The sequence below is a fragment of the Dicentrarchus labrax genome, unplaced genomic scaffold, assembly GCF_905237075.1.
Source record: "Dicentrarchus labrax unplaced genomic scaffold, dlabrax2021, whole genome shotgun sequence".
NCBI classification, from domain to species: Eukaryota; Metazoa; Chordata; class Actinopteri; family Moronidae; genus Dicentrarchus; species Dicentrarchus labrax.
Window position 1 is genome coordinate 4,762,597 of NW_026136702.1, and position 26,939 is coordinate 4,789,535.

The following is a 26,939-nucleotide window of genomic DNA, read 5'->3' on the forward strand; positions in this document are numbered from 1 at the left end:
GAACATTGCGTTATGGTATGTAACCAGAAAAATATTAATCTTATTCAGAATGACTAGAAGTTAAATATTAAAATTTGAATGCCTCCTAAGGAAGCAATTTTGGCTCTGAATCATGCATTTGACAATTCTCTCTTCTACTTTCACTTTTGGAGACCAAAACAATCCAAACCTCCCTTTTCAATCAATCCTAACCTCCCTTCTTCCACTTCCTGTTCTTCCTCCCCCTCCTCCTCTTCTTCTTCCTCCTGTTGCACTTCCCCCAGCACCAATGTGTGTGTGTGTGTGTGTGTGTGTGTGTGTGTGTGTGTGTGTGTGGACTCCTGGGAGCCATAGCTCTGACAGACTGCCCTCCTGCACAGTTTCAATTAAACATCATTTATGGGCACTCTTTTTTTATTGGCCTGGGCCTGTGTTTACTCATGACAGTAACAGTCCTGGAGTAGTTAACTGTCCTGCGTGTACATTGCCATATATCTTCATCCAGTCAGTCTCCTGACACGGAGGCCAGAGGAGGCAACAGGCTCTTTACTGTCAACGATGCACTAACAGCCACCTTTCTGTTCTGCTGTCAGTAATATACTGCACTCTCAGTTAAGCATAACGTGCATGAGGGAAGAGCTGCAGTTTGTCTCTAAAGTTGGCCTCTGATTTTGTTGTTTGCTATTATCTTTTTTTTTTGTCCGGCACATTTAATATGTGATTCCAAAGTACAGTAACTCCAAGGAACATAGTAATGTAAATAAACTGCAGGGACTCTCTGCTGTGACTCTGGCTTGGTCAGGTGTCCCTGCAAACACAGCTGTCAGCTAAGCGCAAGAGAAACAGATAAAACCCTATAAATGAATAAATTACTTCTATCATGAAAGGTCACTGCATGTGAATATAAACTGTGAATATAAGTGGTGTCATGGAATAAACCACAATTGTAATGCATAAAGAAATCATTCACTTATTCAAAAACCTTAAATAATTGGAAATGGTAAATAGTAAATGGACCTGTACTTGTATAGCGCCTTTCTAGTCTTCCAACCACTCAAAGCGCTTTTACACTACATGCCACATTCACCCTTTCACACACATTCAGAAAGCGACGACAAAGCCCATCAAACAGGAACTAACTCATTCACACACATTCACACACCGATGCACAGCATCTGTAGCAATTTGGGGTTCAGTATCTTGCTCAAGGATACTTCGACATGTAGCGGGAGGAGCCAGGGATCGAACCAACAACCTTCCGATTAGGGGACGACCCGCTCTGCCTCTGGTGGGGAACTTCACCAATTTTACATATCAAAATCAATGTACTAGTCATATCAGAAGAAGTTTTCGAAAGTCTGATACATTTACTCGAGTGACATCACCAGGGTACCTCAGTCTTATGGAGACTGCAGTTTTAATGGAAAGCCTGTGTTACAAACTGGAAAAGTTTTAAAGACCAGGCTTGGAGGACCTAACAATTGACACTGCCGAGTTGCGTCGTGGGAAATGTTGGAGCCCATGTTTGGGAGGTTTATTCCATATTAGAGTACAGGATATCTTGACCTCTGCTGCATTCATTTGAAGCTCTCTCTAACTATAAGAAAGTTCAATGCTAAATCGCCGGTGTGCTCTTTTAAGCTCAGTTTCTTATAAAACACAGTTTTGCCTCAGTCACACGCTCGGTCACAAGCCCAAATAAATCTTTGCTACATGAGGCATGATTTGTTTGTGCAGAGGATAAAAAATCTTGCCATTGGAAAACCCATGTTTGACACCTTGGCAAGACATCATTAGCATGCGTCAGGGTTTATGGCCTTTGATGTCACCAGTGACATCATCACTGCTAGACAAGACTTGGGGGAATAGGGCTGACCGATGGGGTGAGTGTTGTGATTGGCATCACTGGGCAGGGAACATTATGACTAAGCTCATTTATAGAACACACCCAGAGCTGTAAAACATGCCATGTTAGCCCAATGTAACAAACCTCACCAGTTTAGAGAGCAACATCATTTTGCAATGTGAAATAATTCTGTGTGCATAGATCAACACTAGCTCTATTTCCTAGTGTGTGCAATATTTGACCTTCTTAATCTTACTAAACACTCTTAAATGGTGCACATTATTCCCCTGTCTCCTGCTTAGTCGACAAACAAAAGCAGTCTAAACTGTGCTTAAAGATGTTGAGTTCTGGCGATTCTTATCCTCCTCTAAACAATTTAGTTTCAGCTCTTCTTTTTTCCACTGATTACACTCCAAGAGCTGTTACCTCAGACCTTCAGACCGCAAAGTCAGCATATAAACTAAGTGGAAGTGGATTCTGTGAATTACAATTGCTGAGACACAATTGCGCCATTAGTGAATGTTTAGAAGATCCCACGGGGCAACAAACCACACACACACGTGCAACAGTCCCACACGCACAAACACACACTCAACTTGTTTATCCTTCCATGCAGAACCAGACACGGTGCCTTGCAAGCCCTTAATCAAACACAAGTAGACCCCTCCCGCTCATGAGCACTGACCTAGCGATGAACCATTCATTATCTGCTACTCAATGCAAATGCTAGGTTGAGGAGCACAGCCTTGACAGATACATACTCTGACCCTACCGGTTGATGGCAAAGAGTTTAGGGAAATATCTGCTTCAAATGCAGGAAATAAAATAATAAGATTAACAGGGAGTGGGGGCGGTGGGGGGCTACCCTATCAGCCAGATGTCTTCAACCCAGAAATGAGATTTTGGTTCCCTCTTAACAGCCCCGCTCATTAGGCAAAGCTGGAGTTTGGTGAGGGGAGAGAGTTATGTTCAGGATTAAGCCATGGGTATAGCGGTCACTTGGCAGCTTTGTTAAACTTTAAGTCACCCTCTAAGTACGCCCACCAGGCCCCCCCCCCATGACCCACTCCTCCTCTCCCGGGGTTGGTGGGGTCTTATCTCCAGTGAATGTGGGCTCCTCTGGCTTCACACAAAGCCTCATGTTGACATTCCAGAGGACCGAGCCTTGTGCAAACACACCAGGACCCACCAGATGGCTAGGCGAGGGAGGACAGGGCTAGGACGAAGGACGACACAGAGGAGGACTAGGAAGGACGGGAAGAAACAGAATGAAAATCACTTTTACCAACAGAATGTCAGGCACCCCGGCAATCCATCAGTCTGTCACACTGCCAGATGGCTCCAGGGTCTATCCTCTTACAAATCTGTGAAATGGTTGACATTTGTCCCCCACATTCAATTCAATACATACACTACTGAACAAGAAGTGTCCTTCTCATGTCCTCCAGCTACTGCCCCGTCTCCCTAAAGTCATTCAAAGCTAATATTTGAGGGTCACTGGGTTAATCTTGAGACCATGGAGTAAAAACCCCTCAAAATGAAAAACTCATTTAGGGCTTAGACTGAGCGTGGTGGGTCATGTTTATCTGTGGAGGGCAAGAAAGTATCCCTGCTCCATGAGTCCTTGGGGCATTTGTGTAAGGGAGAAAGAAAACCCATCAAAATGCATTCATATTGCAGTAAATATACGATAGCAAACCTGTACTGCACACGAACAGTATTTGATTTTCATTAAAGTTATGCAAAACTATGTGATGACATTTGTAATCATACATTTTAATTTAAAATGTAATTGAGGAGGGAATTGTGCAGCATATAAAGAAGATTCTTGGATTGTGCAATATAGTACAATCACCTTCATGGGGTGATTTGAATGTGTATGATCTAAATCACAAAATGTTAATAATTATGTAATAATATGCTGTGTTTTGTACTAAAAAGTAAGCATTTACTGAGAGTGGTCTGTTTTAAATCAGTTGTTAGTTGCCTTCACGTGATCACTGACTGATGACTGAGGTCATAGGTAACCCATCTATTTATTTACCCATTACATCATTATCAATATGTAAACAGAACTGATAATGTGTCTCTTGGACAAGCTAGCTTTTAGTTAGGATCCCTTGCGTCAGATTACTGAAATCAGATACAGCGTATTTGTCTCACATAAATGCAACGGCAGCTCAGAGGGCATTTTGTCAAGATGGAACAAACTAATCCCCTATTTGGTCTCCCTGGAGTTTACTCCTCCCTGCTCCCTGCCTCTCTGTGTGTGCCATCAGCCTACAGCACAATAGACAGCCGTGCTGATAAAAGTGTGCAATAGCCAGTGTGGATATCCGGCTGCCTTTCTCTCCACTCGCCCGTTTAATGAGGGTGTATGGTGCTGTGGTTTATCTTGCCACTCTTTCTTTCCAATCCCCCTTCAATCCTCCAGGGCTGTAGCTGCTTTCTTCCCCCCATATTCTATGGAAAAAGAGGAATGTTTTCTGACTGACTTTTCCCTCCAATCCCTTTTTAGGTTCCGGAGACATGAGGGGACACGTCTAATAGAGGAAGATTTGGAAGTGGTGTGTGTATGTGTGTGTATGTTTATTCAGAACAAGTTCAAACATGGTAATAAAGGGGATCCAGATTTATGTTAAAGAACACCTTTTTTTTTTTTTTTTTTTTTTTACTTATCAAGGTGTGTAACCTTGTAAAGAACCCATGGTGTTGCTTTCTTTTAGCTGGTGTTGAGTGTATATGTGCAGCAGTCTTTCCAGTGAAACATCTCAACATCTACTACAATCATTTTGTGTTCCCCACACTTATACCTTAACCTTTTATAGCTGTGAGGACAACATTTTAATTATGGCCAAATACCTGCTACAAATCACCATGTACTGTCATTGTAAGCAGGTTTGTAACATTTAACTTACAGCTCATATGCCTAGGTAATTCCACAGAGCTGCTAGCATTGCCCTGATAAAGACAAATGCTTGCAATGAATGCTAATGTCAATTATATCAATACAACTGTTGCTTCAGGAGATCTCCCTAATGAGCTGTTGGGTGGCTCTATCATTGCAGTACTATGTTGTGAGAACATTCTTGCTCCGTGGCTGATAAGCAAACACCATTAGCCTACTAAATACGACCACATCCATGACTGCAGCTATCAATCACATTCACTAATAGATCAACTTTGATTAACTTACATCAAATCAGATAAATCAACTACTCACTCTGTTGAATTAAATCTGTTCTGATAAGAGAAAAAAAGGGAAATCAATCAGCTAATCAGAGCACCTATTAGTCTGCCAGGAGACTAACAAAGACTCTTTGTCTGATCAAATTCAGACAGACACAGAGTGACACTATCATGGCAATGATGAGATCCCTGTTCATTAACAAAATTGCTTTGACCGCTGGCATAAATTCAGTATCTAACTTGATCACATTTACTTTTATGTGTTGTGCTGAGCTTAGCGGTTGTGCATGACCTCTTAGGACAACTGAAGAAAAAGTGTATGCCATCAAGTCTTATCAGAATAAACTACTGAAATACAGAAAAATGTCCTCTACCCTCTACAGTTTTGCTGACTTAATCACAGATATGGTGGAAAGTCAGTTTCCTCACATAAAAGTAAATCAGTTTTCTCCTACATGTGCAACTTTAACACCCAACAAAGTCAGAGATTAGGACAAGAATATAATTTTTCCACCATTTATTTCGCAAATGTGACATGAACACTTGCAAAAGAACATCTTAACGTTGGTCCAGTAGAAAAAGACAAAAAACACTTGCATGATTTAATACTTTGTTTTTCAGCTTTCAATTCTGTCAAGTAAATTTGGAGTCTATATTTAGTCTAAATGAGGGAGCGGATTGCTAGTAGGTATTTCCAAAATCTTTTTCTTTCAATCATATATAAATATCCAGAAATCAATCTCGTTTCCTAAAGCAAAGCTAAGAAAGAGTAAAATGACTGGATAGAAATGGCATCAACATCTACATAAGAAAGGGATTAGCTGACTATAAAATGTACAGTTTTAAAATTTAACTTAATATTCACATTCATATATAAAACTTACAAAACCTGGATCTTTCAAACCCACTAAAAATAGCTTTTTTTCTGTTACTGCTGAAAGATCATTTTAAATTACCATAAATTTAATGGATTATTTATGTATTATCAGCATCATTAATGTCATCATTTATGCCATATTGTTTTTGTTCTTTTTCCAGAATTTTTTGATTCATCTCAAAAAAACATAAGTCAATAAATTAACATGCTACCTCAGTCCCTGAAAGCCAATACTCAACTGTGTTACTGAGTGAGAGTAAGACAGGTGTTTGTGTACATTAAAGTGTGTATCCTTGTCTGTGTGTGTGAGTGTGTGTGTGTGAAGAGAAATATAGGACACATAACCTGTTAGCATACCTGCCTCAAACTCAAAGTAGGGTAGGGAGGGTTGGGGTTATTTCAGGAGTCCATACAAAAAATAATTCATTGTAAATATATAATATATATTTATACATATTTGAATATATTTACAAATATACCCAGCACTATACATTATACTGTGTATTTTCTCTCTCCAGAATAATTGGGAAGGTTTATCAAGAGAACTGAAAAAGAAATGCATCAATATTACAAAATAAACAGAAGAGCAGTTTCTATATGTGCTCTCCTTCTATTCCTCTGTTTTGTTAGTTGAAGTTCTGTCTCTCAGTCCATTTCCTATTTGTCATCCTCTTCAAGTCCCTTGTTTTTTAAAGTTCACATCGGTCCATACATTCCTCCAGGAGCAAATAACAGTCTTGGAATGCCAGCCACTGGAATGGGATCACCAAACAAGTAACATCGTCGATTGTAAAAAAAAAAAAACCTCTGGGTACAAACATGAGAACCAAAATGAAAAGTCTGTGTGTTTATATGAAGGGAGAGGAGGAGGAGGGTCCCCAGGGGAACGTCAATTCATTCAGTCAGTCAAAAAACAGCTTGTGTAGGGTCCTTGTCCTCTCCTTTAAGACCTCACGTGAGCATGTAGTGTATGTAGTGTGTGTGCATGGCAGTATGAGTGTGTGACAGCAGCGCTGCCACCAGCCCAGTCCCGTCTGGGTCCATTAGTCCACTGGGAGCCAGAGGGGTGATGGGGGGGCAGGAGGTTGGGAGGATTTCGGAGAGGGCATGTGTGCTACGTGTGTTTTGGGGATGTTCAGGGATAAGACTGGGGTAGGTCAAAGTGGGGTAGATAGGGTGGATGGGGGCTCATGTTTTGACATTCCCATTGATGTGCTGGTACTTGGGGAGGCAGGGCTCATCCGGTAAGGGGTCGTGGGAAAAGACAGAGTCATCACCGGAGGAGCATGAGCTGCGAGTGTCGGGGAAGCTGGGGGAATACTGCTCTGTTGGGGCGCACAGGTCCAGATACTCCTGTAGACACAAAGGAAAGAGAGGGTTGGGTGAGATAATTTACACTTAACACAAGCTCATGTGTTACAAAAGGGAAGGATGCTTCGAAGGAGTGAGAAGCAAAAGACCTAGAGCAAACAGGAGAACATACTGTACATACAGTGCTGAAACCCAGTCAACAAGAACAGGGACTTTCCAGAAAAGGGTGAGAGAGGTGGAGGAGAAGAGTATCACCTTCGTTGTGATATTTATCTAAACCACACCAAATCACCCTGGAAGGATTTATGAAACAGAGCCGAACAAATAATCTTGAACTGGATACTGTATGAAAATATTTGCGGGAATAATAGGTCATAAATTGAATGTTGGACTGCCGGGTGATCCAGCAGAGCTTAAAGACAGCGAGGTTTACCTAGTCGCGGCTTTGGGCCGCCACAGAATTTTTCATTTGGTTAGGAAGTTGGGGAGAAGAGGATATGTTTAGACCACAGAACTGGGGCAGAGATGTGGCACTCCAGCCTTTGCAGCATCCCTTCACATCACTCTCCAAACAAATCTGACATCTGACACTAAAACACCCGACATAAACACTACGAGATGGCTGGAAAAAATAAAGAAGCTGGCACAACACAACGCTCACCCCCTCCCCAATCAAAATGAAGATGAAGGAAAATGAAAACCCCAAGAAATCCTGTTATTCATTTCTGACTTGGTCCAGTGTTGGGAAGTTGTTTTGGTCTTTTCATGTTGGCTGAGGCACCCTTTTTCCCCCTCATGCTTGTCTTTCATGGCTGTTATTGGGACTAGTTGTGAGGAGGAAGAGTTCTTGGGGTTTTCTAGAAAATGAGTGCTGGCTTCCATTTTCCCAGCTCAACACGAGAAGGCTCACATTACTAAAGACCTCCACATCTGCCAGCGGTTTGGGGCAGAGGGAAAGGGGGAGATGGGGGGGAAAGCAAGAAAAGGGCGCTTTATTACATTTCAAAAGTTCAAACTCAAAGTTGGGCTTTTTGGCATAAATTCATGAAGTTTCAGCTTTAGAGCAGACGAGTCTTGACAGCTTTCCATCGACGGCCTCTTTTCAGGTCGGCACACGGATATCACATAAGACAGGAAGGGGAATGGAAAGAAACGCGGCCTATTATAGGGAGCGAGGCATGGATGTGATGATTGGGCAACTTCACTGGGCCGTAGCGGCCATGTCGGGCCTGGATCAAATCATTCGGCCATTTTTTCGGTCACCATTTAGGCCTTATGTCAGCAACGTGGCTGCTAATGCTCCTAAAGCTTTCAGCAACATTCTGATGAACTCTACATGCACTGGCAAGAGTTTGATTTAGTTTGGATTGAGAAACATGTTACTGTGTGTAGGAATGTATCATATTTTTCTATTTTATTGTTCTGAAATGTCTGAGTTCTTTTTGCCAGGAAATTATAGGGTTAGTGTAGCACAAATTCTAACCACCCTGAATCCAAGAACTTTATGGAATGAAAGTATGAGAGAAAAAGTGTGAGGAAGAATGAAAGAGCTGCACTCACCTCATTGGTGCTGAGGGTGAGGATGCGATCCAGATCCTCTACTAGCTGCTTGAAGGTAGGTCGCTGGGATGAGATGGCATGCCAGCAGTCTTTCATCATCATGTACCTGACAGAAAGAAAATCAGAATTGTTTACTACTACCACTTACTTCTGGGATTTCAGCTTTATTTAGTCCATCCAAGCTGTGCCACTCCTCATTTACCTGCAACTTTCAAAATGTGCCAGCTGAAATGATTTATGCATCCGGACTCAGGTGTTTCCATATCAAAGAACACATCAAAACAGCAGGTGTTCTCTGAACATCTCATTTTGAAATGTATTTTAGTCTGCAATCAATAATAGAGACGATGGTCTCCCAGTGTTTTGGATTTTTTGAATACTGTGTGTGTGTTTGTCATGCACTGCCACTGTGTCTGTCTCTACTTTGTTCTCCATCAACCCTCTCAGTGTGGCACCATAGCAGAGCCGTGCCATTGTCTACTGACTGCAGAGGACTCATTGTGAATGAAGACACTGATAGTAGCCAGTCACAGCTGTGCAGAGGCCCGACAGAGTGGACACAGAGCCCCAGAGTCATGGATCTGATGGAGACTGGCATGGTATTAGAGTCTGGGTGTAACAGCTAGTGTGTATTTGGGTGACAGTGTAATTAAGGCAGATGTAAGATCTTACAACTCGTTGGTGCAGTTGCCAGGCTTGTCCATGCGATGTCCCTCTTTGAGCAACTTGAAGAGCTCTTCAACAGGAATGCCAGGGTAGGGAGAGCCCCCTAGGGTGAAGATCTCCCACATCAGCACCCCAAATGACCAGCTGATAAGACAGAAAAAGACACATATACATTACGAATATAGTCAAGAATTGCAATGAAATAGCAGTATTCATCCGTAAATAGTGTCCAAGACCTCCCACTCTTGTAAAATAACATTAGACCCAATGAGTGTCACTTCCCTTTAACCTACAGATAATTTACATTTAGTCAATTGGCCAAAGTTTGGAAACAACTTCAACAGTGTGACTGCAGTGGTGTCAATGCCCTCTTTCTGCCGTCCGGTGGCTTGTGGTGCGAACCCGCTCCAAGTGCCACTCTGGCCCTGATCTCAATGATGGCTTTTGTGCCTTGCTGGCCAGTCACACAGGCTGGCATTGTCCAGTCACACCACACCAAAACAAACAGCGGACCACCCACAGTAGACAAAAGAGGAGAGAGAGGTCCAGAGATGGCTAGTGACTATTAACTACTTCCTCATCCTTGTGTCTGGTCGTTAAGTATCAGTGATTCCATGCCGCTGATTTCCATCACTGTCACGCTGCAAGTTTATATACAGAGTCTGAGGATCCATGGTGTCTCAAATAAATCACTCTTGCACTGACAGCATGCTTGATTTACATCCATACAAAGGCTGTATTATGCGCATGTCCATTCAGGCAGCCACAGGCCATGTTAGTTGTCTAACCAGGCTAGTAGACATGGACAGGCAGGTGGGGTATTTATCAGTTCTTCCATCTGTTTACACAACCAGCCCTGGGTTTGTTCTCCTCTCTATCACTGTGTTGTATCTCTCCACTTGTTGACACACTCATCTCCCCTTTCTGTGCTAGTTTGTAACCCTCGCTCAGTGCTTGTCAACCTGTTGCTCTGTGGAGGTCTGTGTCCTCCTGCAACCAACCTTGACTCGCCAAATAAACAGGCAGACATACATGCTCCGGGTCACTTTAACTGACCTGCCATTCAGCCTTTCCAGTGTATTCCAGCCAACTAGATACATAATCTGTACTTAAACAAGTCAACCAATCAGTATAAAAGTGACTCTTTAGCAATGTTCATATTCTGGAGTCCTAGTCATATCTCATTACATTCATGTCTCAAGCAGTTAGGTTGTACTTTCTCTGTTGCTGAAGTTTATGGTATCGACTGAAAGCGACATGAATATGAATGTTGGAAAACCGCTCAATACATGTACCATGCCTCAGTAGATCTGATCAAAATATGAAGATTCAAGACTGAAGATTCAAGCTTGGGGGGGGGGGGCATGATACCGCCTGTCTGGGCCTGAGCCACAACTCTTTACCCATACCTGAGCCAGCCAGAGCTGAGTCCCCTGGGGCCATTTGTCAAAACAACGAGAGGCAAGTTTCATTGGAATTCATGTATTCATTTAATCTGATGTCATGTATGGATCGCCTGCGCTTCTGGTGATGTTTGAGTGTGAGCCCACCACCCTCCACCTTCATCTTCCTTCTCCCTTCATACGCTATGTGAAAAAGCCAATTACTAAAAGTGAGTGATGAAACATAATTAGCAGTGAGCTGATAGAAAGGACTGCAGTAGCCACTTTAGCCCCCCCCCACACCCCCCCACCCGCCTGTTCTCCCCCAGGTTATTGACTGGTGCTGCGCTATGGGACATGAAGGGCATCATGTGTACGTACACATATTATATATTTATGTGCACAGACATACAAGTACACACACAAACATGGACAGTAGAGAGATTCTCTCTTCCGAGTGCTTAACTGGATGAGCCCTATGTTTAGTGTGCTACTGGTGTATGACTCACAGACACACACACAAAATCTCCTTTCCCAAGGGTCAGCATGCAAGGCATTTATCTAATTGCCACATACACTTTCTGCCGCCAGTGTCTGGAGCCGAAACTTCAAACAGCACTGTCAGAACGCATAAGACTCAAACACCAAAAAGAGAGGGACGCTCTTCCTTTGTTCTGTTTTTAGAATGAGTACTCTGGAACTTAAAAAAAAAAGAAAAAGAAAAGAGACAGAGACGGGTCAGCAATCCACATACCAGATGAATGAAAATAAGAACGGGGGGGGGAGGAGAGTGGGGGATTATATTGATCATAGAACGGCCCTAAAACGATGAGCCACATGTTCAAAGTGTTGCTGAATGAGGAGAGTGGAGAGGGGATGGTAGGGGGTTAAAGGAGGATGGTGAAGGAGGATGAGGCCCGAATTGGAGGGCTGCAGCATTGTTGCTTTCAGACATGTGTGGAGGCCCAAAAGGAGGGGAGACTTCCGAGCCGAGTCCGGAGGGGTGAGCCGATGGGGGAGGAGGCGCTGGTGGGGTCCGGGCTCCTTCCAGGGCCCTTTGAAGCTGGTCAGATTAGTAACACGGCATTGGCTTCAAGTCTAGCGTGAAATCCTCACTTTTGCCACAGACCGGACAGTGCTGGACCCCTATAGGCAGCCACCCCCCACCTAACACTCACCAAACTGCACCGAAACACCTCACCTCACACACTCCCTGCTCTTATACTCCTGAAAAACAACCCCCTGTATCTGACAGCTGGGCTCCAAATGAAATCTTTAAAAAATATCAGTGATAGTCTTTTACTGTCTAGGGAGGCTCGTATGCACCACTGGTGTGTGAAAATTATTTTTTGATCATGTATTTGTTGTGGGACACAGAGACAGTGTGCTATATACTTACACGTCACTCTGGTGTGTGTAGACCCGGTCAAACAGCGCTTCTGGAGCCATCCATTTTACCGGGAGACGACCCTGAGGACACACACAGGTGAGAGGTCAAACACAATCCACACACAACCCACTCCTGGATTTCTTAATTTCTGACCTGATAAGCATGTTTGAATTCATTCACTGCGGGGAGATCTCATTACTCGTGGAAAGGCCGATATGTGAAAGCAGCCAGGGGAATAAGGCACTACAGTGACTGTCTGGGAGGAGGATTTCCCAGAGGAACATTTACATTGTTAAAGCAATGGAGCTGATAAACAGGGTCACAGATAAAGGAGAGAGTTTATCTCTGTGCCATTAAAACACTGGCTGGGAAGCTAAACACAGCTGACAAGGCGACCTTGGTCAATATCCGTGTGGTAGAAGAATGGCAAGAACAATCTCATCAAAGACTCCAAATTACTAAATTGAGGATGGAAGTCCTTATTAGCCAGATTTCTTAGCCGCTGTAAATACTAATGGGCAAGAAGCTTACTACTACCAAAATCAGAAATATGCAAGAACGACGATAAGAAACACAATATATATCAAAACATGTACTGTAGGTTTTTATTCATGACATAAAGACTTTCTATTATGCATCTACAATATAGTTGCATGACCTAGGCTGAAGAAAAAACTGATGGAAATAAAAGAAATGTAGCACTACAATGATGGCTCTGTCTAAACTGGTCGAACGTAAGCGATCATCATTGTCGCTACTGTCATGTTCCTAATCATCATTACCATCAACATCATCGCATATTATTGTTGTTGTTGTTGTTGTTGTAGTTGTTGTTGTCAGCTAGTTCTCAGCATGATTGTGCACGCGATGAAAAGCCATCCATGCATACTAAATGAGGATGTGCAGGCAATGCTGCTCTGCGGTGGGAAAGAAAAGACACCACTGGGCCACTATGGAGATGTCAATTATGTTTAAGCCGCTCCCCTCTCCCTCTCACTCTGTCTCTCTTTCTGGCTAATTGTATAAGTGTCTATGGAACTAAAGGAAAAGAGACTGGGGGATAAACAAGGCAGAGTCTCCAGAAGCACTACATTCACAGGCTGCCTGGGAACCTGCAGCTTCTGCCAAGACACCAGCCGGGGGAAAGAGTGCAATAGAAAGATGAGGGAAGGGAGGGAATTAGAAAAAAGAGAGAGACCGGTGGACTAATCTCACACTGCGCCCACTGAAAAACATTCCACTCCCTCAAAGCGCACATCTTTCAATGTGTGGCGTGCAGGTTAAAGACTCACATTGGTTGTCTTTTTATAGTAGTCGATGTTGTGGACGTCCCTGGCCAGGCCAAAGTCAGCGATCTTCATGATGTTGCTTTCGGTGACCAGGACGTTCCTGGCTGCCAGGTCTCTGTGTATACACTGGGATGGAGAGAGTGAGAAAAGAGGGGGTTGTGGAAAAGAGGAGAGGTCACAGGGTGGAAAAAGTGAGGGGGAAGAGAAGAATAAGAGTTACCTCACTGCATAAATAAATCAACTCTGAAACAGGTGTATACTTAATTTGGAATGGTGTTAAAATGTTTGTGGTGCATGTAATCATCCAGAAATCTCCTGCACAGAGGCAGCACTTGACTGCATAACATGACGCCACAATGACTGCACCAACACGAACATGTCTGGATAAGTAAAGATTCCTTACATACTTTACCACATATATGGTCGGAGTTGTTTCTTGTGCATCAGTGCGCATGTGCAAGCATCTATGTGTGTGTGTGTGTGTGTGTGTGTGTGAGACAGTATGCTCTGTCACATTCCAACAGTGAGAGGGAGCGTGAGGCTGGGTTTGGCTAAAATGGCTGTACCCCCATTGTGAAAACCTCACAATTCTTCTACACAGAGGGGCTTTTGTCGTGGAATGGGAGACAATGCAGGGATTGGGCAGGGGGTCAGAGTGTTTTTAGGAGACAATATTCCCACAGTGACGCACAAGCAAGCTTCCTACGTCAAAACCTTCCTGGGTACCGCACATCAAATACTCTGTGTACTGGCACAGAGATCTGTCTATGCAGCCAGCAAGGGGGGGTGCAGGTAGACTGATGTGAGAACAAGACATTTTGTGTGATTGTGCGTGTCCTCCTCTTACCTTCTGTGATGCTAGGTACTCCATGCCCCGTGCCACCTGATAAGTGCAAGAGACCAGATCTTTGAAAGTAAGCTGTTCGTCTGAGACACGGGCGATGTCGTAGGAGTACTCCATGCCGGGTGGCCGGCGGGCTCGGAGGTACTCCCTAAGGTTGCCTTTGGAAGCGTACTCCACTATCACATAGAGGGGGCCTGCAGCAGAGAAAAGACCCACATTACCTCTTGAACATGGTCATAAATGATTCCCTTTGAGAGTAAGTGACACTGAACCAAAATCAGAGGGAATTTTAATGGGATACAGTGCATAAAGAAGAGGCAACTCTAATTTGAATGTTAAGACTTTAAATCGAAAACATGGGGAAGTCTGTATAGAAAACACCTTCCAAATGGCCACACTGTCCACTGCTGCATCCCAGCATTTATGTAAATTTACAAAACTCAAAGAAAACCACAATTATTTTTTCCACAGGATCTAAAAAGGTTTTTGTAGGTGTGAAAAGGGACATAATTGCAGTGGACCACATATTATTTCTTTTCAAGGTTCATACAGTCAAAACACTGATCATCGTAAATAGCTTTGTGGGGGAAAAAAACTGTGCTCAACTTTATCTACTCTTCATGTCCAATTACAATCCAACCTAAAAAAGGTAGGTAGAAAGATAGGACACCTTATCCTACACTACCTGTCTGATGAAACATTTTATGAATTTGTTTGAAGTGTGCAGCAACCTTTACTACACCATTAGAAGGCAGATCAGATCTCTGCAGCACTTTATAACACAATCCAACACTGAATACTACCTACAAAATCGTAGTGTATTACTTATATCTGTGTATTTGTGAACCCTTCTTAAGGGCGGCACTTTATGATGTTGTGTTCCATCCTACTCACCATCTTGTGTACAGGCCCCCAAAAGATTAATGATGTTCTTATGTTTGCCGATCATCTTCATCATTTCCATCTCTGACACCAGGTCAGACAGATCTTTCTCAGTGGCGTCATCTAAGAACAGAAGAAATCGGATTTGAAGGATGTCAGAAAAAAACAAACACACCCTAGACCTGTCTTCCCTTTAACCCTCAACTCAGGACTCAGCAGCTGCCATGTGAGACAACACCTTGTTTTGTAGGTGCTTCTGATTAAGTGCGGCTGACAGACAATGTGGGCTAATATTACAGCAACGAGGGAGGCTCCTCACACAGACTACAGAGGCATCCTTTCAGTGCCAGGGGGAAGAGGAGGAGGAATTAAAGACGTTCAATCTGGATTCATTATCTGCTGCACAGGCTCCTTTTTCATGGGACTGATTGAGCCAGTGGAGCTATCCAGACAGTCAGAATGGCATTGCCTGCATTCCTCTGCACCATTACATTACCTGGAGTCATTCTAAAGAGCAGATTCCCATTGTCAAGGCTGGTCCACTAGCCTGCTGCTGTACCTGATCTAACCGCCCCCACAACCCCAAACCAACCCAGTGCCCCCTCCTGCTGCTTTCATTAATCATAGCAGTGCTGCTAGTGTGACTTGCCTCTTTGTGTGGGTGCTGACTGAGCTCTAGCCAGCTGCTGCTCTGGGGGTCAGGTATGTGACCGCCCCTAACCCTTACCTACCCAACCCGCCTCCCTCTAGCCGTCACTCAGCAACCACCAATAACGAATAATAATGACAGCCCCAGGCTCCGCCTTGCACCTTTGCTGAACTCTTACTGGAGCACAAATCACTTATAAAATATACTCAGGTTGCCCACAAGACATAATGAAGCAGTGTGCATCTTATCCCAGTGGTTCGATTTTAAGCACAAGTCAGACGTTTACCATTACAACTTCACCCCAGATTGTGCATCGGCAGGAGACCCACTTACCTTTCAGCATCTTGACAGCCACAGTTACAGCCTCCTTGGGTTTGTCCTTATCGATGCCCAGGGCCTCTGCCATTACAACTTGGCCAAAGCAACCTTCACCTAGGGGCTTGCCCAGGGTCAACCTGCAGCCACCAGACAGCAAACACAGAGGGGGAAACAAGAAAGCAGACAGGATGCAGTTAAGATACTGTAAGACAAACTAAAACTCATCGACCTGATCTGACTGTGGCATCGATTCACTCCCCATGCAGAAATAAAGAAAGAGTGTGAGAGGAATGAAACCAGGCACCAAGCCAGTTTCTCAACCTCACCCTGTGTTTTTTTTTACTAGATCGCTCTCTCTGTTTCAATCAGATTGTGTCTGTGTGAGTGCTTTATTGGCGCGGTGACTGTAGCCCGTGCCAGGGCAGTAGGTAGGAAGGCAGACATGGCAACGATAATCACCTGATAAAGCCAGGGAGAGGCACTCATTTCTAAACTGTTTACCCTGCCTTGGCATGTTCCAATATACACTCTTTACAAGTCATTACACAGGGCTTAGCTGAGCCCTGACACATTAGCCTGTGACAGATGGAATGCGGGCTTTGTGTTGCCATACAGGTGGGACTAACTACAATACCAGATGGAAATTTAAGTACTATTTTACTGAAAGCAATGTCACCATAACTGCTGTGTTAAACTTTATGTCCAAACTATACTGCAATGATTTATATGGTGAAGAACTTAGACTCACACACAAGCTCATTCACAGCTATCCATCAGAGCCACAGCACCTATCTGACCCCTGAACTAGCAGTGTACCTTGGTGATTTTGCATTTGATTGAAAGGTGTAGGCCCCACCCCTAAGGCCCAGTGTCCTGGCTATGTAAACACACACACTGCATGCCACAAAGCCTAGGGCCTGAGGCCGGCGCCCTGCTGTAGTAACACAATCCCCTATCTGTCCACACACACTCGCCACGCTCAATGGCAACCATTCTGTCCATCCAGCCACACATAATCAATGTTATTTTTCCTCCACGCAAACCGCAAACGTTAGCATTCCTTGCCGTTCTGCAATCCCAACATGATCCCTCAGGCGCTGGGATGACAGGCGAGGAATAAAGACCCAAACAGAAAGGCACACAGATTTATTCTGCCTAGACAAAACATCCAATTTGGCGGGTTCATCCATTAAAATCCAAACTTTTCACCAGAATGCCATTCAGCATGCACACAAGAGAGTCTAGCATTACATCAGAATTGTTTTTTTCTGATGAGTGATGATAAAATTTATGATCCAAGCACTTTTTACAACCATTTTAACATAAGACAGGCCTTCATGTTTATGATTTGGGATTTTCCCTTTTCTTTCAAAACCAGAGGCCTCAAGTGGGTATTAAACTGTTCTAACCTTTGCTGTCCTATTAAATCCAGCCTAAAGCTTATCACTGGCCGCTGCAACTGTGACTAACCGAAACCTCAATGGTGCTAATTCCTCTGGTATGAAACCAGAAACTCTCCTAGGCCAAACATGCAGATGAAAGCTGCGAGTGCTAACCAGTAATTAACACAGCTTCATTCCTTACCATCAGAAGCATGTGTGTGACTGTGTGAGTGAGAGTGTGACCTAGCAGCAATTGTCATGATGAGGCATGGCGCCAATTTCATTTTACTACAGCACCAACAGATGAATCAGTAGCTTTTACCTCAGCCACCTCAACCATTATTCGCTAGTTAGTCATCATTGCCTGCTGCCTATCAGTGTTAATGGCACTCTTTGCCTGGAACAATAGTTAATCTGATAATTTAGCAGCTGAGATACAATCAGAAAGATGCTCATTGTGTAGTTATCTTGGTACTGTTATGTGCCCTGTTAGCCAAAGATAGCTGTATTGGCATTGAGGACAAGAGCAAAGGGTGTAGTGCTGAAAGTTGTTAATGCAAACTGCCAAACAGGTACTGTATGCAGGCCTTGAATCTTGAGTGTGTTGTTACGAATAGCCCTTTTAGATGTAAGTAGCACTGCATAGCAGATGTGAATTTTAAAGGCTTTTTGTTTGGTTATGCGGGAGCTGAATCAGATTTACATAATTATGTATTTTGAATTTTGCAACAGACTTGCAATTAGGGCTAGTTCATAATTTATATTTTCAACGCAAAACACCAATCAAACCAGTAGAATCACTACATCTTTTTTCCTATAAAAAGAATCTGCCATATAGTTGTTTCTAATGCAAAATAAATTGAATTCATCACAAAGTGAGCAGACTGGCAGAGGGGGTGGCAGACGTCAGAAGACAATGCAACAAGTGATCATGCGTGTAAGAAACAGAAAGCCCTCACCTGTCTCGGGAAAACTCCCAGCGTGGATCCTCGGGAAGGTCATACTCAGGGATTGGCTCATCGTGCGCAGAACTCCGCCGCGTTGTGATGCGTACCAGCGGCGTACTGGAGTTCATGGAAGAGCTCGAGTCTGCTGACACCTAGAGGAGGAAAGAGATTGGCTGATCACCGCAGTCTGGGTTCATAGGTTAGCTAAAGCTCCAAGGCATCGCTAGAGGAGTCCGAGTAAATGTGTACATGTGTGATTGACTGTGGTACTTTTATTTAAGTTACCAGAATTGTTGGTAGGTATGGCACATTAATATGAATACTTAATTGCCATTAACATTACAGTAGAGTCGGTCTCAAGGCTAGAGAATACATTTCAGTGATCATTAAGAAGTAAGCAACAACAGTAATTTTTACAAATGTGTGCTAATCATTCAGCCTCTCCACTGTCCCCGGGGCTCATCTCTCCTCTCTCCACCTTAACCTTACCTTGACACAGGAACCAGGCTCTCCGCAGAATGTAATCCAACACTTTTTGTACCTTTTGGTTTCCCTTGAGGGAAAAGCATTGCTCGCACAGAGAAAAATATCTGGCTGCAATTTCAGGCAGCAGTGCTAACTTGCTCAGAAATGCATACCTTCTAAATTAGGCTAGAGGTAAATTATTTTAAATACCACAACAGTACATACTATGTTAACACCTAAGTATGTACTGTTTTAAAAATATTTAAAATAAAGTAATAAGTTATAATAATGTATCAACCATGCAAGGTCCAGCATAAGCCTCCTATATTTATATTTTTGTCATTATATTTTTGCAGTATGTCTGCATTGTGTGTTTTTTTCTCCTCTAGGGGTGTTAGATGCCATTAGAACTCTTTATCTACTTTCTGTTACCTGGCGGCGCAGAGGGATCTGCTTGCTCAGTTTGTGAACCGCAGGTTGGCCCCCAAAGTCTGGTTTCTTTGCTGTGTTCCTCATGCGGCACACCACCACGATGCCCACCATGCAGGCGATGAGGAAGACACCGGCACAGTATATGGCGATCTCCACATAGTCTGGGGAAAGGGGCCCTGGGGATTTCTCGAGGGCTGAGGAAAATAAAGGGTGAGCAGTGAGAGAGAGGTCAGGCGAGGAAAGTTAGAGGACGCTCACTGATCATACACACACATACCTATATAGGTGACACACACACATTCTCCATTTGAATAGATACACATGGGTATAAGACAGGCAAACTAAGAGGCATATGCGCTGGAGATGACTCATGCGTAAATGTAATCACCATCGGCAGGCAAACTAAACATAAATGATTTTGTAGCATCCTCTCCCTCTCTCTTCTTCCCAGAACACCAGCATGTCGGCTTATCTAACAGGCCTCCACAGGGCTTAACAGATTTTAAATCTTGACTCAGTCAGTACAACCAGGCCTGCATATGTCTGCATTCTGTACTCATGTTGTACACACAAGAGCACAAACACAAACATACACCCACGGACAACGGAACAATACGCGCTTCACTTCAGATCCCAAACAAGGGAGAGTGGTGTCCTTCGAAGTTGCATATGGCCTGAACTTCCTGTCGAGGAAATGGGCTGAGTTTGTGTGTGTGTGTGTGCGCTATAGAGATGGACTGTTCCATAATGCATAGCCCTCCAGACCACAAACACGGCTCTTGTGCAGCACAGCCAGCCAAGCAGCCCTTCAGCCAGCTGGAGGTGAAGCTACAAGTAGGAACCTTTCTCCTGTCTGCCTTGAATCTGCTGGTCCAAAAACCACAGCGCACACACAGAAGCCACAGCCTCAAAGGCGCCATCAGTGCAGATAGAGCACATCAAGGGCAATAAATATTACATATTACTCCCAGAGGAAATGGCTCGCCTGTGATCATTATGCTGTATTGTTTACAGACAAAACAAAACGATCCTCTGGTTACGACTTTAAAGGAGATAATGGTTGTCTGCTGAGGGCTGCAGACAGTCAACTACTCTCATCGATCTCATTTAATGCCCACCCTACTTTCCGCTAGAACTTGAGCAGCAACATTCGTCTTTTTAGCCTGGAGTGAACTTTTGCAGATACTGACACTAAGTTTTTGATGCTTTGGTATGACTAATTACAGGCCAGACATACAGCGACGGACAAAAATAGGATAAAACGAGTTGATAAATGAGAACACACAAACATTCGCATGCACAATTCACTAGAGAGGGTTTGGCCCTGATAATCGAGAAAGTCAAGCCAACTTGAAGTGTTGAGCTTTTACCTTTCGACCTTTATTTCAAGGAGAAATAAGGATCTTAAAAGAGGCCAATTATCAGAGCCAGGAAAGGGGTGGAGAAGATTTTGAGAGATTTTATTTGACATGCAGACTCCAAAATGTGGCACTGAAAGACTTTCCCCAAGGAGCAGGAGAGAGATGTAATAGAGGGAAAAGAGGAGGCGGGCGACAAACCCTCCCCTCCTTTTGGAGTCTGGAGACACTTGAGCTGCTCTGGGAGCTTCACTTCCGTCTCAGAGTTATAATAAGTCGTCGGCAAACTACCCCCTTATCTGCTCTGAGCTTTCAACAGCTCACCAATCCAGATATTATAGAATGTATGTTCCCTGCTCTTACGTTACATTGTCTTGGTTGTTGACCGCGCAGGTTCATCGCAGTAATCTAATATTTGATTGTGTGTCTCGGACTCCAAAGGGAGGGCTTGCCTTCCACAGAGGTCATTGAAATGACATAATGCAACCGTTTGAGAAAAGGCTGACAGAAAATGAAAAGAGAGGACAGTATACGAGTGTATATACCTGGAAGCACCGTCAACCAAGCAGTGTGATAGGAGATCCCAATAGAATTACCCGCCAAGCACGTATACTCCCCAGCATCTTCAAAAGTTACATTGGACAAGAGGAGAACTTCTATCTCCTTATCTGTGGTGTTAACACCTGCGGTCTGGGGAGAGGGAGAAGAGGAGGAAAAGGGGGAGGTGGAAAAGAAGAAAGAGAGGGTTGAAGATAAGAGCAGAGGGGGAAAGGGAAGCAGAAATGGGGAGAAAGAGTCACAGAGAAAGACGGGGGGAACAGAGAGAGAGAAAAAAAAATGAGACCCACAGCACCAAGAGAGAAATAAGAGGAGCTGGATGGCGTCCATCGTTGAGGTCCCATCTAGAGCAAAGGATGTTGGGAGTTTCCATGGGTAAGGAGGAGACGGCTTCATAAACAAAGACACAGATAGAGCCCAGTTTGCCACCAAAACATGAGGAAATAGAACCAATACACCAAAAATAAAAACCCAAAAGGTTCCCGTCACCACCTGCTAATAGAGACCAGTCTAACCCACACATTGGAATGGACACATGCACAAACAAACACGGAGAGCATGGAAAGCACTGCACTGCAGGACCAAACACCATCTTGACACAGCTTGCAAGAGAGATAAAGATGTGAAAAAATGTCAGTGGGATGCTAGCTGTGACAATTTCAGTGTCTAGGTATGCAGATCCACCCAGTGCTTCCATGGCTGCAACTGTCTCAGCAGTGGAGGGAGCAGCTGAAACACAAGGGTCTAACATTAAAAGAGAGAAGGTCTGTGAGCACCGGAACCACCAAGAGACCACCAGCAGGACCACCACAGCACAGCAGGTCAGGGACGAAGCCCAGGAAACCACACCAAGGGGAGGGAGAGTGGGTGGGGTCAGGTCTCAATGGTTACCTGGGATGACAGTCAGCCAGCCCGACTGGCTTGCCTCGCCTATATAATTGGAGACTTTACAGATATATTCTCCAGCATCGTCCTCCGTCACGTTGTTGAGGGTGAGCATCTCCACATCTGAACTGTTAATGCCTGAACGCTGCAATCCACACATACACATATTTAAGACATGAACACTTAAAATGGGACAAATAAGTAGAATTAATCAGACAAACACGCAAACATCATGACTACAGCTACTGCGTTTGGATCTGCAGGAAAGAGGAGAAAGCTGGAATCACCAACAAGACCCAGCATGGAAAAGACCTATCAGTTTATAAGGGAGGAAATATAATGATTAGCTCCTTATTTGACTTCTGAAATTCATCCGAAACACCTGCAACCACTGGCAAAACACCAAGAAAAAAGAGGGAAGGATTTGCTTCTAATCAAGAGAATAAAACCTAAAAGAGATAGTGCAGGAGTGTACCTTTAACACTCGGACGTAGGGGTGTCCGTCAGGGCCGTAGCGACTTCCGTTCTGAGTGATGTGTTTCAGCCACTGGATGTGAGGTTGGGCGTCGCTGTAGACCTTACAGACGAAGCGGGCGTCCTCCCCAACATGTACAGAGGTGTTTGCTGGGAGACCAGCCTGGAGAATAGGCCGGTGAGGGGACCGTTCTGTAGAGAGAAAGGGAAAAAAGTTTTAGGAGGCTGATTCGTTACTTGACCAACAGGGAAGTGTCTCAGAAACGTGTTATCTCCCTTCCAGAATCACACAAATCAGATCTTTTAGGATGTGAAACACTTGAGAGTGAGAGACTGTGTCTTTGCAAAAGCAAAACTTCCCGGACTGTGAGTGTGAATGTTTCCCAGCAACCCCGACAGGTAAGATCATGACTGCGCTGCCTCTTCCTTATCTCAGAAGTATTTAGAGGCTTCACACAAAACAAAGAGATGGAGGCATTTATCACCAAAAGATAAGGAACTCGAGCGGAGGAGGACTTCCATAAAGTAGGGTGTATATATTGCAAGTGAGTAGGGGGTTAAGCAAAACTATGTGCCAGTGTTAGAAAGTGAAACACCTTCATGGCACCCTCCACACAGACACACACACACACACACACACACTCTCTCCAGCTATCTGCATTCTTCTACAAGCAAACATTTGGCCTGCGAATCCAAACAGAGCGAGACCTGTTGAACAATACCCCCTTTCAAACACTACCCGGCCTTCACAACCAGACTGAGGAGCCCACCAACCCCCACACTGACAGCAACCACCCGCTGCCACCACACACACACACACACACACACACACACACACACACACACACACACACACACACAAAATGACATCACTCAGCCTGGGGGCGCTGCATTGCCTTTCCAAAACAAAGCCTTAAGGTAGGTGAAGTGAATTCATTTGTGTGTGTGTGTGTGTGTGTGTGTGTGTGTGTGTGTGTGTGTGTGTGTGTGTATAAGGTCAAGGGGTGGCTCAGGGGGGATGGTCAGAGGGTGATGCTGTGTGATGAAGGGTGGAGGCTGGGTTTAAGAAGGAGGACTAAAAAGGGAGAAGGAATTAGCAGGGTGAGCGAAGTGAAGGGATCAGCAGATGGAGAGTGCAGAAACTAGGAGGCAATGACTTCTTCCATATGTCTGTCTGCCTGCGTGCCTGTCTTCCTGCTCCATCTTCCTGAAATCTGTCAGATCAGATGATTCCCACCCCTCCTTCCTCTCTCCCCATGTCCCTCCTCCTCCCTGTACATTCCTAGGGCTCGCCTTGTTTATTGTCTCTTTTTTTTTCTCCCCACTTTCTCTCCTCCTCCATCTTTCACAGGCCTTCGCACCCTCACAATCTTTCCCAAACAGAAAGAGGTGATAGACTGAAATCAGACTGCTGCCAAACAGTCTCTTTGTAAAAGCCTAACAAACACAATAATGTGCGGTGTGATGTATATTTACTAAAACAGGCAAAAGGAAAAAAGCAGTCATGGAGAGAGACGTGTTGGCAAGACAAAGAACTTTTAGAGCTGCCATTTTTTAAAAATTAATCCTAAACTTCATTATAGCTGATCCAAATGTTAGCTGGAGCATTCAGAGCTGCACAGCAGACAGTTTAGACCAGATGACAGAATGGGTGTGCAGAGCAAGAAAATAGGCCACATCATGATTATGGAGAAACCCCAAAACAATAAAAGTTTGTGGAGCAATTCTTGCTTAAATTAGAAAAAGGAATATCGAGTATGTGTGTGTGGCATTGAGCAAGTGCAGAGAAGCTCCTTAATGGCCCATCGACCTCACACAAAAAAGCTACACTTAAGGAGGGAAAGACAGGAAAATAAGAAGTAAAAGAAGGATTTGAAAAATTTAGCCATGTTGTCCTCTGTCAGCAGCATGAAATGAGGGGATGGTGAAAAAGCTAATGGCTGGTTTCCATGTATCCAGTGAAGGAATCTAGCTAAGTATATTTACTTAAGTACAGTGTTCAGGTACTTGTATTTCACAGGGTATTATTGTAATAATAATAACACTTATCTGACAGCTTGAGTTACTTTTTTAAAGTTTTCAGATTGAGATTTTACATTGGCTATTGGTCAAGTAAGTTGGTAAATTAAAAAAAAATAATAATAATAAAGTACAATGCATTTCCAGAGTCAAAACAGTGGTTCCAAATCTTTTTGAGTTGTGACTCAATAGTTTCAGTAACTTCAGTGCTCAACGAGGTAAAATGATCAAAATTTTCACCATAAACTGAAAACTGATCTGGACTACAATACCTGACGGTATAAAGTAGTTAAATTAGCTCCACCTTGAGCATCTACAACAGTAAAATGCTGCTTACATACTGATGCATCAGTCTATACCATCTAATAATATCACTTTTTTAACAATCATTTTTAATTATATTTTGCTGATGATAACTGTTCTTTTACTTAAGTACAATTTTGAATGAAGGGCTCGTATTAGAACTTTTACTTGAATAATTGAATGAATGCAATGAAAGAACAGACACTGCGGTGCCTTTTTATGTTTTGCTGTGACCAGTAAGTAGTGACCCGTTTCAAAACTGAATCCATTTATCAATTAAGTCATTAGTGGAGATATTTGATGGCAGCAGTGGTGGGATAGAGGCAGAAAGACGCATGAGGAGACAGACCAGGGGCATTCCATGGTGTCCCATGCGAGACTGGTGAACTCTGGGTAACCTGGCGGCTTGGCACACGGGGCCCTAAAGGTCAGGGAGGGGTAGAGGCACAGGAAGAGCGCAGCATGGCACAGGATGGCATGGGGCTACCAACAAAGTGCCGCATGGCCACTGCATGCCACAGTTCTGTTTTGACTCCTCATTTGTGTCTACTCGTCATGTGTGTCTGCTCGTGGATGTCCCACTGTGGCCCTTTCTCCAGAGGGTAGTTTGAACCAGAAAAGGCTGGTTTCTCTTGGTTTTAATAGCTGATCCTGCAGGTCATTTGGGCAAAAAAAAGACTGATAAGAACAGCCTTTTCTGTCTCTGTTTCCCCTCCTTTTCTCTTTCTCCCCCCTCTCCTCCCTCTGTCCACCCCACTATAATGGAGGAAAATGAAGCAAGAGGTTGCAGGGGGCAGTGGCTGTGGAGCCAGACATGGAGGGGGGTTTACTACTCTGCAATAAAACAGAACAAAAAACAGAAATATGCAGTCTGAAGGAGAGCTTTAGCTAACTCCAGAGGGGAGCAGAGCAGGGGGCCGGAGTTGGGGAGCATGTGTGTGCGTGTGTGGACCTTCATGTGTTTGTGTGCATGTGCCCATACGCTCATTGTGCAAAATCCCTCAGGTATTCAATCTCCATCTGATATAATGAAAATAATACTCCTTATTACCATGGAGACACTAATCAAAACAGAAGTATGTAATTACAGTAGATCTGCTCCGGACACTGGAGACAGTAGGAGAATAATTCTACATACAGACTACTGACGCATGGAGTGACCAGTGGCCCCTAAATGCTCTTCTGTGAACTAAACTGCTGCAGCTGCATGTCTGTCCGCCCGGGTTATCTGTGGATTATTGACCAACCTTTAGAAGAGTCAGATAAACTTTGATGTGTACTGATTGCTTGTGTAGTGGTTTGAGGGACGCCAAAGGAGAGCGGGGTCCTCATCAAATTAAGGGCAAAGTTGCTCTCACACAAGCACACATGCACACATTGATCTACTATCTTTATCACACTACCCTTGTTGTCCCCACTGTCTATCGATTCTGCAAACTGAGCAGAAAAAAAAAACTCTTTGCTTTCTGCGCTCAAAGGTCACCATGAGGGGTTGACTGAGTTGGGGCTGAACTCGCTGTAATAGCGCTGAGGCCAGCACTGAGGCCCCAGAGAGTAACAAAACGATCATCCGCTACCGGTTTAAGTCCCCTTCATACCTCAGCCAACCTTACAGGGTCAGTTCACCCAAGTCACACAGAATAACATATCTTTCCACTTACCTCTTGTGGTATTGAGCCATGCAGATAGTTTCTGTTTTACTAGCCAAAGATGTGGTGCTCAAATCATGGAAAATTGCTTTTTAAAAAACTGGACAACAATGTGTTTTTTTTTCCAGAAACTTGTCCCTGTTACTCGAGATATTCCACAGACTGTCAGCAATGTTCTGAGGGAATAATTCTTCAATAAAAAGTTGTTCCAATGAAAATACATTTTTGGTGATTTGGGTGAAATGACCCTTTAAATTGACCTTTAAAAGAATGATTTGAGTAAGT

General features: G+C 43.9%; 1 protein-coding gene across 6 annotated transcripts in view; it reads right to left on the reverse strand.

Moving 5' to 3' along the window:
* Positions 1-5,516: 5,516 nt before the first annotated feature.
* The window catches only part of fgfr2 (fibroblast growth factor receptor 2), a 40,041-nt gene continuing 18,618 nt past the window's right edge, over positions 5,517-26,939 (reverse strand). For 3 of the 6 annotated variants that reach the window (XM_051419433.1, XM_051419479.1, XM_051419469.1), the window contains 12 exons: positions 22,685-22,875; positions 21,312-21,456; positions 19,402-19,602; positions 18,524-18,662; positions 16,198-16,319; positions 15,228-15,338; positions 14,337-14,527; positions 13,493-13,615; positions 12,210-12,280; positions 9,435-9,572; positions 8,763-8,868; positions 5,517-7,244 (listed from right to left, as the gene is read on the reverse strand). In XM_051419433.1, coding sequence (XP_051275393.1) covers positions 7,080-7,244; positions 8,763-8,868; positions 9,435-9,572; positions 12,210-12,280; positions 13,493-13,615; positions 14,337-14,527; positions 15,228-15,338; positions 16,198-16,319; positions 18,524-18,662; positions 19,402-19,602; positions 21,312-21,456; positions 22,685-22,875 — 1,703 coding nt within the window. In that variant the 3' untranslated portion in view covers positions 5,517-7,079. Of the gene's footprint in view, positions 7,245-8,762; positions 8,869-9,434; positions 9,573-12,209; positions 12,281-13,492; positions 13,616-14,336; positions 14,528-15,227; positions 15,339-16,197; positions 16,320-18,523; positions 18,664-19,401; positions 19,603-21,311; positions 21,457-22,215; positions 22,355-22,684; positions 22,876-26,939 lie in introns of all 6 variants that reach the window. The other 3 variants (XM_051419461.1, XM_051419443.1, XM_051419451.1) reach the window with 3 other exon arrangements.